Below are 12,294 nucleotides of genomic sequence, written 5' to 3'. Positions count from 1 at the left end.
GCCTGCTGGTTGGTGGATGCTGAGGTGCGCGGCGCTCCCCTTTCTTCCGCGCCGTTGGCCCGCGTCTGTGTGTCTATATCTGTGTGTGTGTGTGTGTGTGTGTGTGTACTGCTGCACCCCCACAACGTCGCCCTCTCTGTGTCTCTCTTTTTCTCTTTGTTTTCGTGGGGCATTGGCTGGCAGTTGTTGCTGCTGTTGCAGTACAGCTACCGGAGCTTCAAGATAAAAGGGTGGGCAGGCGAGGATGAGCGTAACGGATAATGAGGTGCAGCAGGCGAAGTGTTTTGCCTCTGCAGTAGAGCATCTCAACCGTGCCATCTCGCGCGCGATGGTGGCGATGTTGGAGGTTGGCTCCGCCCTCGACTGCGTGACGGAAGCCTTCAAGAGCCCCGCGCTGTACTTTACTGAGCCGGAGATGGTACTGCGGATACGGGACGCACACAACGAGCTGCGCCACTTCCACGAGGGCACATCGTTCTCAACTTTCAACGGCGCCATCCATGAGGACGTGCTGCAGCCGCTCAAGTCACTGGCGCAGCAGGCAAAGGCGGTGCAGCGGGAGGGGCGGGGACGAAGTTTGTTTAGCAGCGTTTGGGGCCGTAGCAAGTTGTGCTCGCAGGGGGCCCAAACGGGGCGCGACGGGTATATAGGGCAGAATGGCACCATAACGGCTATTGGGCACGGCTACAAGAGGTTGCGTGAGCGATGCGGGAGCGAGTTGCCGCAGGTTCTTCAGTGTTACCTCTCCCATAGCGCACAGTTCACAGAGGACTTGATGATAGCGCTGCGGAACGCATCTCGGGTGGCGGAAGACGACTACCAAAGTATTCCTGCCCCGCCCACAATAGCTGCGTTCCGACCGCAGCAGCACATAGGCGAAGAGAACCCGCTGCTTCCGCGACGCACGTTGCCATCGGTGACCCGCATGGACAGGGATGAACCTCCATTGCCTCTCTACGCACCAACGGCGTATCAGTTCATTTTTTGATTAGTTCGGTGTAATTGCCACTCCTCCAGTGTTGACGTAGAGCACCTGACGTACATTTTTTTTCTTGCTGAACCCCCTTTTTTTTTNGGGGGGGGGGCTCATTTTTTTTTTTTTGCACATGGCAAATGGACCCTCTGTACTGAAAGGAGTCCGCATGAGCTGTTTCCCTCCTTCTGAAGGCGCATTTCCCAGATATCCCCGAGCGTTTCAGGGTTATTCAATGGCGAAGCATGAAACGTACAATTTGTGAGAGAGATGTAACGCTTTGTGGCTGTGGTGTGTGCTCAGCCCCCTTGGCTACCCTGGTAAACCAGCTCAAACACTTTGTTCCCTCTCTGCTGTATGGGAAGGCGGGTGGGTGATGCTGCGTAAATGAATACCCTGTTACCAACGGAAAGGGGGAGAATAAGACGTGTAATATGAAGAAGAAATGAGAGGTGTTCTTTCTTACTTTGTCTGTAATGATTGCATGAACTGCAGTGTCACACGCGCTTCGGCCGTGCCACCATGGTCCCTGCAGAAGCTTGGCCGGTGATGTGTGTTTGATTGGTGAGCGGTGTTGGCTGACACGAGTGCGTGAGGGAAGGAATGTGATAAAAGGCCGATTCCGTTGCGATTTTCTACACCGAGCTGTGCAATCCCTTGTAAGGTTGCTCCGGCAGGACCAGCCGTGGGCACACCGGCTCTCGTTGGGGTGTGTTGTGGCATGAGGAGACGGCGGTGTTTTATTCATTCAATGGGGTCGGTAATTGCGTTCTCTTTGTGCGAAGAGCCGCCGAGGTCTGATGGACCAGCCAGAAGTGTGTACGGCGGCCGCCAGGGTTTCGTCGTGGTGTTTTTGCGAATAGCGGTATTGCTTCTAGTTCCGTAGATGAGTCGCTTTTTTACTCTCGTCTCTTCCATTCCGAACTGCTGGCTGGTATAAAAAAAAAAAAAAACGAAGAGAGGAACGTGCAGCGACACATGACGTTCATTGCCGTGGTGGCGGCGCCCATAGAAAGATTGACGCCGTGCGTTGAGTATCTCTCTGTGTGCGCTTGGTTGTGCGTCTGTTTGTGTGTGTGTGTGTGAGTGTGTGTTTCACTTCCCAGCTGTCGTTTGGCCTGCTGCCGCCTTCACCTGCCCGCTCATGTCTTGTGCCGCACTTCGCCTCTCTCTCTTCCTTTCTTCTTGGCGTATGTGTGTGTGTGTGCAGCGAGGAGAATATGCAGCAGACAAGGGAGCCGCTGCCGGTGGCTGCCACCGCTGGGGATGAGGAGCGGCGCCGTAGAAGACGCCGGCGCCTCGCCCGAAAGTCGCCGGAGACGCGCCGACGCCGCCTGCAGTACGCGCGTCGCCACAACGAGAAGGACGGGCGGCTATTCTACTGCGACTACTGCGATCTCTTCGTGAGCAGAGCAGCGAAGAGTTGGTTGCAACATCTGGGCGGGGTGCGGCACATGGAAGCAATGGAAGCGTACTACGCCCTGGTGGACGCGCGCGACCCTGTGTGGCTCACCAGCATCCGTGAGGACGTCTTGCGTGCGCATATGGAGGAGCGTGTGCGGCAGCACCAAATTATTGCGGGCAAAGGCGCCACCGTCCCCCTCCCTGCCGTAACAATTGGCTTCTCGGGTCCAAACAGCATTGTCGTTGGAGGATCTGAGAAGCAGCAGCAGCGGCCACCGCACACCAGCACGTCTGTAGATGCGATGAACTGCATCGACGCCAACAACAATAGTAATGTTGGTGGTGGTAGTGGTGGGGTGAATGGCTCCCCGTCCGTGCGGGTGGGCGGCCTGCTTGTTGCTGCAGCCACACCGCCGGTGGTGAGGGTGGGCAGCAAAACTCTGGCCGCGCCGCCTGTTGCCAAGCCCGCATCGCTGTGAAGGGTCACCATACCCTCTTGGGTTATTGCAAGTGCAGTTGTACATTGTAGTTCCTTGGTCGCTCTGAAGAGATGGTGTGGCACGCGAGTAGTGCTCTTTCTTTCTTTTTGCTTCACTGTTGTTGTTGTCGTCGTTGTTTTGTTTTGGTCCCTTTTTAGTGTTATTGGTTCTCGTGTGTCTTTGGCGCGAGGAGGAAGACGGTCCGGAAGCCGTTTGTCGCTCCTTTGAACGAGGTGCGTGAGGAAACCAGCAGAAGCAAGAAATACAGGCAGAATATACCTACACACAGACAGGCGGTGTGCGGTGTGGGCCAATGAGCGCGGGCAGCACGGAGCGAAGGCAGCGCATCCGCGCGCAGCTGCGTGAGTTCTACGGCGACCCCGCCGCGGCTCGCGAGAAGCGGCCGGTGGAGGGCGGCAAGGCCGGTGTGCCGCCCGAGTTGGACCTCGACTCGGAGTTCTTCAACGTGAGTAAGTACATCACGGACCTCCTGCGCCGCGAGAGCCTCAAGGGGCTTGTCGAGACGGACACACAGCTGCTACGCACCGTGCGACAGCTCGACGGGGAGCTGCAGGAGCTGGTGTACCGAAACTACGCCAAGTTCATCTCTGCCACCGACACGATCCGTGAAATGCGTGACAATGTCACCGAGATGGACGCCAAGCTGCAGGCGCTCTCGAGCAATGTGGATAACATCGACCAGGTGTCGAAGGGCATCAGTGAAAAGCTGCAGGCGCACTGCAGTCGCATTGAGGAAATGATCACCACCAACCGCATGCTGCGGAAGGTGCAGTTCCTCGTCGACCTCGCCGACACGATGCGGCGACTCATTGAGCGGCGCGAGTACGGCGCGTGTGCGAAGCACTGGATCATCGGCGACTCTTTCTTCGCCAAGCACGCACACCTCTCGAGCATTTCTAAGATCCACGACGAGTGCAGAGGGCTGGCGCGGCAGCTCTACAACCAGCTACAGGAGACGGTGTGCACCGCCTCCCTCGACGACCCCGAGGCGATGGACGTCATCCGCTGCGTCGTGGAGGACATGCGTCTCCTGCGCGCCACCTCTCTCTTCCCTGGCGAAGCAGAAGCAGGACAGAAGAGGAAAGATGGCGCGACGACTCTCTCGTCCTTCGAGGCAGACATCCTGAAAACGTTGATGAAGAACGTCAGCGCGAGCTTCACGGCGGGCATCCAAGGCGTAAACAGCGCAATTCGGTCCGCCCTCGCGGTGCCAAACTTTGCCGCGATGGAACGCGCACGCTGGGGAGATGCGCTGCAGCATGCCCATCTGCAGGAGGCGCTGGCACAGCTGAAGAGCATATGTGCCCTCTTTTACTCCAACAGCGAGCGTGTGTATAGCCTGTTTAAGCGCGAGAGCGATGCCACCGTCTCCCTGCGCATCGTAGAGGAAGTACAGCCGGTTCTCATTGAGGTCATGACACCTATCACTGTCCATATGAGCGAGCTACTGATCGCCGTCGTTGACGCCGTCGGAAATGACGGCGAGGGTGCAATGCAGACACCCGCCACGGTGAAGAATAGTATTGATGGGATTTTCACTGCCTTGGCAAAGCACCTAAAGTACTACGCTGGTACGCTGAAGACACTGGGCGTCAACTACCTCGACAACGCCCACAGTCAGCAGAGCCGGCAGTATGCGGCGCTGGTGGATCAATCCGTGTTGGATATCTTTCAGCGTTTGTTGACGGTGTTAGAGGCAAAAGTGACAGAGGGACCAAGCGAGCCCGTAACCATCATGTGCGGTGGTGCCGCGACGGAGGCAGTGTACCAGCAGCTGCTGCGATTTGCCATCACACGGTTTGTCTTTGGCAGCGCTGCCACTGCCGCTGACATGGTTGGAATCACCACCCTCATCAACACCGACACGCTAATGTCGGTGGATGCCGCTGGGACGCGGAAGCGCTGCAACAGCGTGGCGCGGGCTCTTGCGCATCGCGGCATTGTTCTCCTGGGGCAGTTGCACCTGAGATGGGTCACCGCGTCGTGGTGCCTGGTGGACGCGGTCGACCCAACATCCTCCGCGGCAGCCCAACACCACGGCGTTGCGCCGTGCCTGTGCGAACTCGTGCAGCAGCTCGGTGTCATCTACAGTGTGCTGCAGGGGGGCATCTTGGCCGGTGGAAGAAGTGGCGGTGCCCCTTCGAAGGAGGGGCGGAGCGTGGACAGCATACGTGGCGGCTCGATGCACTTTACAGGGGGCGGTAGTGGTCGTAGCAGTGGGCGCAGTGGACCGACGAAGTTGGCTGTGACCTTCACACGGCAGAGCGGAGATGCACTGCAGAGCAGCGTGGAACGCATTTTTTCAAAACAGTCTAACATCAACGCCTCGGTACGAACCCTTCCACGGGAAATTCGGTCCGCCACCGTGCTGGGCGCTGTGGTGGTGTATTTGCTCAAGGGTATTGTCGAGTACGTGCGGCAGCAGACCTACACACGCAACGGCTTCCAATGTATGCAAATCACTTGTACCTTTCTCCTCCACGTTCTCACGCCGCCACTAGCGTCGGCATCCTTCTCAGCGAGGGAGGAGACACCGGTGGCCTTACTGGAGGAATGGATGCATGATTGCAATGACGATAGTCTCTTGCGTATGGTGCCGCTCCTCCTCAATGAGTGTTGCACATGTGCGTATGAGCGTTGCCATGATAAAGTTCCGCTGACGGGAGTGGTGGTGGAGAAATTAGTCAAGTCTGCCATCAAGGCGATGAGGAACTCGACGCTGTCTTAATGAGGGGGAGTACTTGAGAGTGCCTGCGTGCGTGCGTCTGTGCGTGTGTGCATGAGGCAAGGTACCATGCATATCTGTCATTTTTGTTTTGTTTGTTGATTTTGCTTTTTTTTTTTCATTTCGGCTCCGTTGGTGTGGTGAATACTCTTTTGTTTTCGGTCCGCTTTATCCACATGGCTCTTTTTTCTTTCTTTCTCCCCCCCCCCCCNGAAAAAAAAACCCTTCGGTCTTCTCTTTTTCCCCACCTCCAACTGGTGGCATTGTGTACCGCCGTGAAGAAGGTATTCCAAGAGGTTTTCTGTCTGTGTGTGTGTGTGTCTTTTGGCGGGCACGTACAATTGGAGGATCTAGCTAAACGTAGTGAGACGCGGAAATGTTTCGTCGTACGCAGCAGCGCGCCATCTCGCAGTATAACTTTGGTCAGCCGTCGCTGGCGCATGCCTTCGGCCCCATTCCGCGCGAGCGCCAGGCCGTGAAGGCGGGGCAGGTAATATCCACAAAGCTCCCCAACGGCGTCCGCGTAGTCTCTCACGACCTCGACGGCGCCCACAGTGTTGTCGGCGTCTACGTGGACGCGGGCCCGAAGTACGACCCGCTCGCGTGTCCGGGACTGAGCCACGTTATGCGTTACGCCATCCAGACCTCCAACATGGACAACTCCCTCTTTCAGCTGGACCGTGCTATGCGGTCGACCGGCAACGCGTACGGGCACGGCGAGATCTGCAAGCGCTACCTCACATGGAAGGCGGAGGGGCGCCGCGACATGTGGGAGGGCCCCTTTGCGATGATCGCCACCGGTGTTGTTGCGCCGCGCTTCCATGAGAGCGATGTGGAGCGGTTTCGCGACACGATGGACAACCAGTACGAGGAGCTGCGGTGGCAGCATCCGCGCGAGTACTGCATCGATGCGCTCGAGACGGTGGCGTTCTTCAAAGAACCCCTCGGCTCCCCGCGCATGGTGCCGCCCGAGGCAAATGACCGCTGCAATCAGAAGGCTCTCGTCGAACACTGGGCGGCGCACTTCCACCCCGGCAATGTTACGGTGGCGGCGGTGAACGTCCCGCACGAGGCGCTGATTGCGGCGTACGAGTCGCTGCCGTACCCGCACTCAGGCGAGGCGCCACACCACGCCAAGTCGCGCCCGCCCGCCTTTTCACACGGGAGCGAAGCGGCGCAGTTCTACCCCGGTCGCCAGGAGGTGGCGTACGAGGAACGCGCCAAGGCCATGGGCACCAGCCCGGACATGGACGAAGAGATCGTCGCTGCTGTTGGGGTTCCGACACACGGCCGCGACGAGGACGTGCACAAGTACGCAGCGTCGCTTGTGGCGCGTGAGGTCTACCAGGCCTCCGTGGACCGCCTCACGCCGCCCGCTCTGGAGCCGCTGCATGGCGTGCGCACGTTCTACCGCCCGTATGCGTCGGCCGGGCTCATCGGTGTTACAATCCGCGGCGCACCAAAGGAGATTGCGGGTCTCCTAGATGCTGCGACGAAGTGCTACCCGACGACGGTGTCGGAGGACGCTGCGGCGGCAGGGCGAGCACGTGCTGCCATGGACTTCAGACGCAACCATTTAGAAATGGTGCGTGACTACTGTGACTTCCTCGCCACCTCAAACGCCACCCCGGCGCAGCTGATGGAAGCCATCGAGAAGGTCACNGCGAGCAAGGTGGAGGAGGTTTTGAATGCGGCGGGTGGGGTGCAGCCGGCAGTGTATGTCACCGGCGCTACCCACACCTTCCCAAAACTGGCCAGTCTCAAGAAGGTGAAGTAAGCGCGCGTTGGGTGTGTGGTTGCACATGTACAGGTTTGTGTTGAGCAATTTGGTGGTGGTGCGGAGGAACGGGCGATGGGTGGCGTTATGGGTGGAGGCAAAGTCCACAAGGGGGAAGTGAGTAAGTGTGAAGGTAGCAGAGGGTGAGAATGAAGATGCGAGTAGGCTGATGCTTACAAATGGAAGAGAGATTGAACGAAAAAAAAGTGTGGAGAGGGTAAACGGGGAGTGGGGGGTTAATGGGTGTAAATAGGAGAATGGCCACATTGTTGTGGTTACTGCCGTTGGCTTTTTAGTGTGTGCGGGCGACTGCTGACGGTGCCGTTTTTTTTTTTTTGGAACTGGGAAGAGAGTGGTAGGGAGAACTGTGCGGGCTGGCCCTGTAGCAAAGGCAAAAGAATGCGGCGGGACGGGAGCGTCCTCGGATTTGCAAATACGCGGAGTTGTCGCACTGATGGTAGCGTTGTGACAGTTGGGTGCTGATTGTCATAGTGAGTCCGCTTGTGTTATCAATTTGTTGTTGTTAATCCTTTTTTTGTGTGTGTTTTGTGCTGTGTTAATGTTGCAAGGGGTCTTTTTCCCAACAAAGAGAAAAGAAGGAAGGCCTCCAAGAAGGAACGAATTCGGGCCGTTACTTCCTGCGTCCAGAGGGGGGAGGGGGTCTGCACGAATGCTCGCGCAGTGTGCACTTGTGCGCAGCTGCCGGATGCGTCGCCGTCTCGCCCGCTGTGGCCTTGTGGCCTTGTGGGCGGCGCAACGCGGGTGCAGCTCGCCGGGGACCAGCAGCAGCAGGAAGAATGCGGTTGACAGTGAGGCACCGTTGTGTGAGGCGGTTGCGGCCGTGCCGCCAGACTCCCTTTTTGAACTAGAGGGGCTCCGTGAATACCGCGACCGTCACTTGCGGCCGCTGCTGGATGAGAAGCGCCGCCAGCTTCGGAGTGTGACAGCCGTAAAAGCGCAGTGTGAGGCGGCAGCGCGGTGGTACCCGGACTATTACGCCGCGGCGCTTTTCGTATTGCTGTCGGCGCAGGCCGCCACGCTTTTCTACTGGGTGTATTTCCTATTTGACTGGAATCTTGTGGAGCCGGTGACGTACCTGCTGGGGTACGGCGGTGTGTGGGTGGGCATCGCGTGCTACGGTGCGACGCGGCGGGAGTTCACGTACGACGCGTGCCGGGAGATGATCACGGCGTACCACCTCCGCCGGCTTTACTGCAGGCATCACGTGGACGTGGCGTTGTGGCAGCAGCTGGTAGCTGAGGTGGAGCTGCTAGAGACGCAGGTGCGTGGTTTGGAAGGCGTGTAAGTGTGCTGGGTTGCGGTCTATTCTCGTCCCTCGTTGTGTATATGTCTCAGTTGTATGTGTGCCTCTCTGCTTCAAGCGGGGCAAGCAGTGTCACTTGCCATTCACACATATATAAATATATATATATATATATATACATTGAAGAGATAATGACAGGTTGTTTCCTGCATTCACCTTCAATTGTCCCTTTGCATCTTTCTTTCCCTCATTCTCTCACTTATTGTTTCCCTGTCAATTGTGTAAATGCGCGAAGGATTCCATTAATAGTTGTCAGGCTAATGAACGCGGAAGAATATTGGCACATGAGGGCCTGTGAGGCAGAGAATGAGCATCGCGTGCTTCTGCAGGCACAGCGGGATGAGATCGAGCAGTTGCAGCGCCGCTGTAATGAACTTCTGCACGAACGAAGTATGATGAAGGCGGCGACAGCAGAGGACATCCGCCAGTTTTGTTTAGATTATCAACGAAAACAGTTGCAGCACCAGCGGCAACAGCAGCAGCAGCAGATTCAACAGCAGGCAATAGCACCAGTAGGATGTCGCCCATCGGCGTCCCCTTCGACCAGCTCAATTCCTGTCTCTGAGGTGCTACAATTCCTGCATCAGTACAGCGCAGGGATGGTGCCGATATCGGAGAACAGTGTGCGCAAGCGCCTACGCGAAACGGCGGGGGGCGGGCGGGCGGCCAACACGCCACAGCAGCGAAGCTTGCTCCGGTGCGTGATGGCGAGACAGCGGCTGCGCCTTCGAGAAGACGACGCAGAGGAGTTCCTGCAACAACAACAACAACAACAGCAGCAGCAACCTCAGTGTGCGGGCGGTGCCAGGTAAGACGGCACACAATCAGGTGCCCTATACTGCATGTGTAAACGCTACCGGTGTGTGGTGCAATGTGAGGGGAACCGCATTGCTTGCGCTCCTAATCGGATATGAGCAGCAGCAACAGCCGGGGTGGAGGGAGGGACGTGGTAGAAGAACATATATATATATCTGGAAAAGGCGAAGTCACCCGTTCAAACGGTTCCCCGATTTTTGGGGTGTTTTTTTTTGTTTGTTTGTTTGTCTGCTTCTTAGTTGTGATAAGTAAGAAAAATGATGCGGTGTCTGCCGTTGTCGCCCCCCCATCGCTATGCCCGCAAAGGCACGCACGCTTATGGTCCCCATATTCTCCTTGTATGTAATTGCCCCCATTTGTTTTTTTTTTTCGCTCTTTCTTTTCTTCTCTTCCTTTCCTTGCCTCACTCGTTGTCTGGATTCCTTGCTGCGAAAGGCCGGACGGCGCACACCCACACACACAGAGAGAGAGAGAGAGAAGACGCGAGGCAGAATGCCGGTGGGCGGCGCGTGGGAGGTGGTGGTCGACAAGGCGGCGCTGGAGGTGGCGAAGTATTTGGCGCAGACAGCAGCGCCGTTTGTCGCCGACGCCGCGGAGGGGCGGTGGATGTTGGCCCTCCTGGACCGCGGCGCCCTGCGTGACGTCGTGGTGGAGCGCAGCCTCAACGGCCTCTGCGGCATGGTTGGCTGCGCAGAGGCCATGCAGCAGCGGCAGGAGGAGGGCGACGACGACGACGACAGGGACAGAGCGTCTGACGGCGGCGCTGTTGAAAGCGACGACGAGGACGTCGCGGAAGCGTTCCGGCAGTGTGACAAGTACCGCAGGCGGCACGTCGTGCCGGGCGCCGCGCTGGGCGATCGCTTCTGCTCCCCCGCGTGCGCAGCGCAGTTTGCGGCGCTGCTGGAGGCGGTGCAGCCGTCACTCGTCTGTGAGCGTGCTGAGTTGCCGGCCGCCATTGGCGGCCTCTTCCCGAACATGCGGCTCGATGTGCTGCAGCGCCTCGCGGGGGCGGAGTCCACCGCAGTGGCGGACATCCAGGAACGCGATCCGCACGCACAATCACACGAGCAGCCGCAGCAGCAGCACGTATCTGTGGGCGAAGGCGCCGACGCTGTGGCGACGCAGGTGCGAGAAGTGCTGCAGGGGATTGTGCCGCTCGAGAATGTGCTGGAGCCCGCCACGCGCACAGACCTTCTCGTCGGCAGCAACAAAAGGAGGGAGCAGCGGACGCCGATGCCTCTTGCGGTGTATGATTGGCTCCTGACGATCTCAACGCCCAGGACAAAGAACCTCTTTGCGAAGCTGTGCTACAGAAGCTTCGGGGGAGGTGGCAACGGAGAGCTGCACGATGGCGATGCGTCGTCTGGGGAGGAGAGCGGCTTCTACGCTCAGTGCATGCTGCCCATCCGCGCATTGTGCCTGCAGAGAGGGCGGCGGCAGCAGGAGGGCGCGGAAGTCGTGGACGAGGACGACCCAACTGTGGATCCACTGTTGCAGCAGCAACGTCTCGCCCTCTTTGCCTCCTATGCCTTCTCCGCCGAAACCACTGGGATGCTCTCGCGGCTCCTGCTTTACGATTACGCGACGCTCGAGGAGGCGTGGGATGTGTGGCGGTCCGACGGGCTCCTCGAGAGCCTGCAGTTCCCCTTCGCGCTGCCTGGCTTCGTGACGGGCGGCGGGACGACACCGCCTGGCATCTTCCTGGCGCTCGTTCTTGCCGCGGCGACGGGCCTCAGCATGCCGGCCGCGTGGGAGGAGTGGCTGCGGGATAACGGCGCTGCTGTGGAGCTGCTGGCCGCACTCGGGGCGACTACAGACGACCTCGTTGCATGCGTGCGTGCGCTTGTGCTGGAGTGAGCGAGTGGGTGCGTAAGTGGGGTGGTGGAGAGAGGTGGTGTGTGTATCTTTTTTTAACGTCTGTGTTGGTCTCAGCTCCTGTTGCTGCTGCTGTTCATTCCCTCCTTTCCTCTGCGTACTCGTTCTGCACTTTGTTCCTCCCTCTCTCTCTCTCTCTATCTATCTATCTATCTATCTTGCAAGCACGTGTGCAGCACAAAGGCGTTACTGCGGCAGCGGTACCAACACAACGGCGAGCTCCCCCCCGAAGTAAACCCCAGCGAATACAAAGAGAGAAGGGAATCAAGCGAGGCGTGCCATGTTCCACAACAGCTACCAGTCTGGCTTCCTGTCCATCCTGTACAGCATCGGCTCGCGGCCGCTGCAGATCTGGGACACGCAGGTGCGCAACGGCCATGTGAAGCGCATCACCGACGAGGACATCCAGTCCTCCGTGCTGGAGGTGGTCGGCAGCAACGTGAGCACGTGCTACATCACCTGCCCTGCTGACCCCAAGAAGACGCTCGGCATCAAGCTGCCGTTTCTCGTCATGATCATCAAGAACCTCAAGCGGTACTTCTCCTTCGAGGTGACCATCCTCGACGACAAGGGCATCCGCCGCCGCTTCCGCGCCTCCAACTACCAGAGCACGACGCGGGTGAAGCCGTTCACCTGCACGATGCCGATGCGCCTCGACGAGGGGTGGAACCAGATCCAGTTCAACCTAGCGGATTTCACCCGGAGGGCGTACGGGACGAACTACTTGGAGACGCTGCGGGTGCAGCTGCACGCAAACTGCCGTGTCCGTCGGCTATACTTCAGCGACCGCCTCTACTCGGAGGAGGAGCTGCCGCCGGAGTTCAAGTTGTTCCTACCCATCTCTCAGCAGCAGCAACAACAGCAGCAGCAGCAGCAAGCGCAGTCGCAGCAGGCGCAACA

General features: G+C 58.4%; 8 protein-coding genes across 8 annotated transcripts in view; all 8 read left to right on the top strand.

Annotated features, from left to right (window-relative positions):
- Positions 1-244: 244 nt before the first annotated feature.
- DQ04_05021070 (hypothetical protein) lies at positions 245-988 on the top strand (the record flags this gene model as incomplete). The annotated part of the gene is made up of 1 exon (XM_009313933.1): positions 245-988. The coding sequence occupies one exon, from the start codon at positions 245-247 to the stop codon at positions 986-988; it is 744 nt and encodes a 247-aa protein (XP_009312208.1).
- Positions 989-2,193: 1,205 nt separating this feature from the next.
- On the top strand, positions 2,194-2,856 carry DQ04_05021060 (elongation factor 1-alpha (ef-1-alpha); the record flags this gene model as incomplete). The annotated part of the gene is made up of 1 exon (XM_009313932.1): positions 2,194-2,856. The coding sequence occupies one exon, from the start codon at positions 2,194-2,196 to the stop codon at positions 2,854-2,856; it is 663 nt and encodes a 220-aa protein (XP_009312207.1).
- A 313-nt stretch (positions 2,857-3,169) lies between these two features.
- On the top strand, positions 3,170-5,605 carry DQ04_05021050 (Vps51/Vps67 protein; the record flags this gene model as incomplete). The annotated part of the gene is made up of 1 exon (XM_009313931.1): positions 3,170-5,605. One exon carries the CDS (start codon positions 3,170-3,172, stop codon positions 5,603-5,605), a length of 2,436 nt encoding a protein of 811 aa, XP_009312206.1.
- Positions 5,606-5,978: 373 nt separating this feature from the next.
- Positions 5,979-7,379, top strand: DQ04_05021040 (mitochondrial processing peptidase alpha subunit; the record flags this gene model as incomplete). The annotated part of the gene is made up of 1 exon (XM_009313930.1): positions 5,979-7,379. The coding sequence occupies one exon, from the start codon at positions 5,979-5,981 to the stop codon at positions 7,377-7,379; it is 1,401 nt and encodes a 466-aa protein (XP_009312205.1).
- Positions 7,380-8,049: 670 nt separating this feature from the next.
- DQ04_05021030 (hypothetical protein) lies at positions 8,050-8,685 on the top strand (the record flags this gene model as incomplete). The annotated part of the gene is made up of 1 exon (XM_009313929.1): positions 8,050-8,685. The coding sequence occupies one exon, from the start codon at positions 8,050-8,052 to the stop codon at positions 8,683-8,685; it is 636 nt and encodes a 211-aa protein (XP_009312204.1).
- A 302-nt stretch (positions 8,686-8,987) lies between these two features.
- DQ04_05021020 (hypothetical protein) lies at positions 8,988-9,515 on the top strand (the record flags this gene model as incomplete). The annotated part of the gene is made up of 1 exon (XM_009313928.1): positions 8,988-9,515. One exon carries the CDS (start codon positions 8,988-8,990, stop codon positions 9,513-9,515), a length of 528 nt encoding a protein of 175 aa, XP_009312203.1.
- A 496-nt stretch (positions 9,516-10,011) lies between these two features.
- Positions 10,012-11,376, top strand: DQ04_05021010 (hypothetical protein; the record flags this gene model as incomplete). Its single annotated transcript, XM_009313927.1, has 1 exon — positions 10,012-11,376. One exon carries the CDS (start codon positions 10,012-10,014, stop codon positions 11,374-11,376), a length of 1,365 nt encoding a protein of 454 aa, XP_009312202.1.
- A 298-nt stretch (positions 11,377-11,674) lies between these two features.
- Positions 11,675-12,294, top strand: part of DQ04_05021000 (Flagellar Associated Protein) — a gene marked incomplete at both ends in the record, with an annotated part of 732 nt that continues 112 nt past the window's right edge. Inside the window, one exon of the mRNA XM_009313926.1 lies at positions 11,675-12,294. This exon is cut by the window's right edge and continues 112 nt beyond it. Within this exon, the coding sequence (XP_009312201.1) occupies positions 11,675-12,294 (620 nt within the window).

This window comes from Trypanosoma grayi (assembly GCF_000691245.1).
Source record: "Trypanosoma grayi strain ANR4 Tgr_502_V1, whole genome shotgun sequence".
NCBI classification, from domain to species: domain Eukaryota; phylum Euglenozoa; class Kinetoplastea; order Trypanosomatida; family Trypanosomatidae; genus Trypanosoma; species Trypanosoma grayi.
This window is presented reverse-complemented; position numbering and strand designations above follow the sequence as displayed.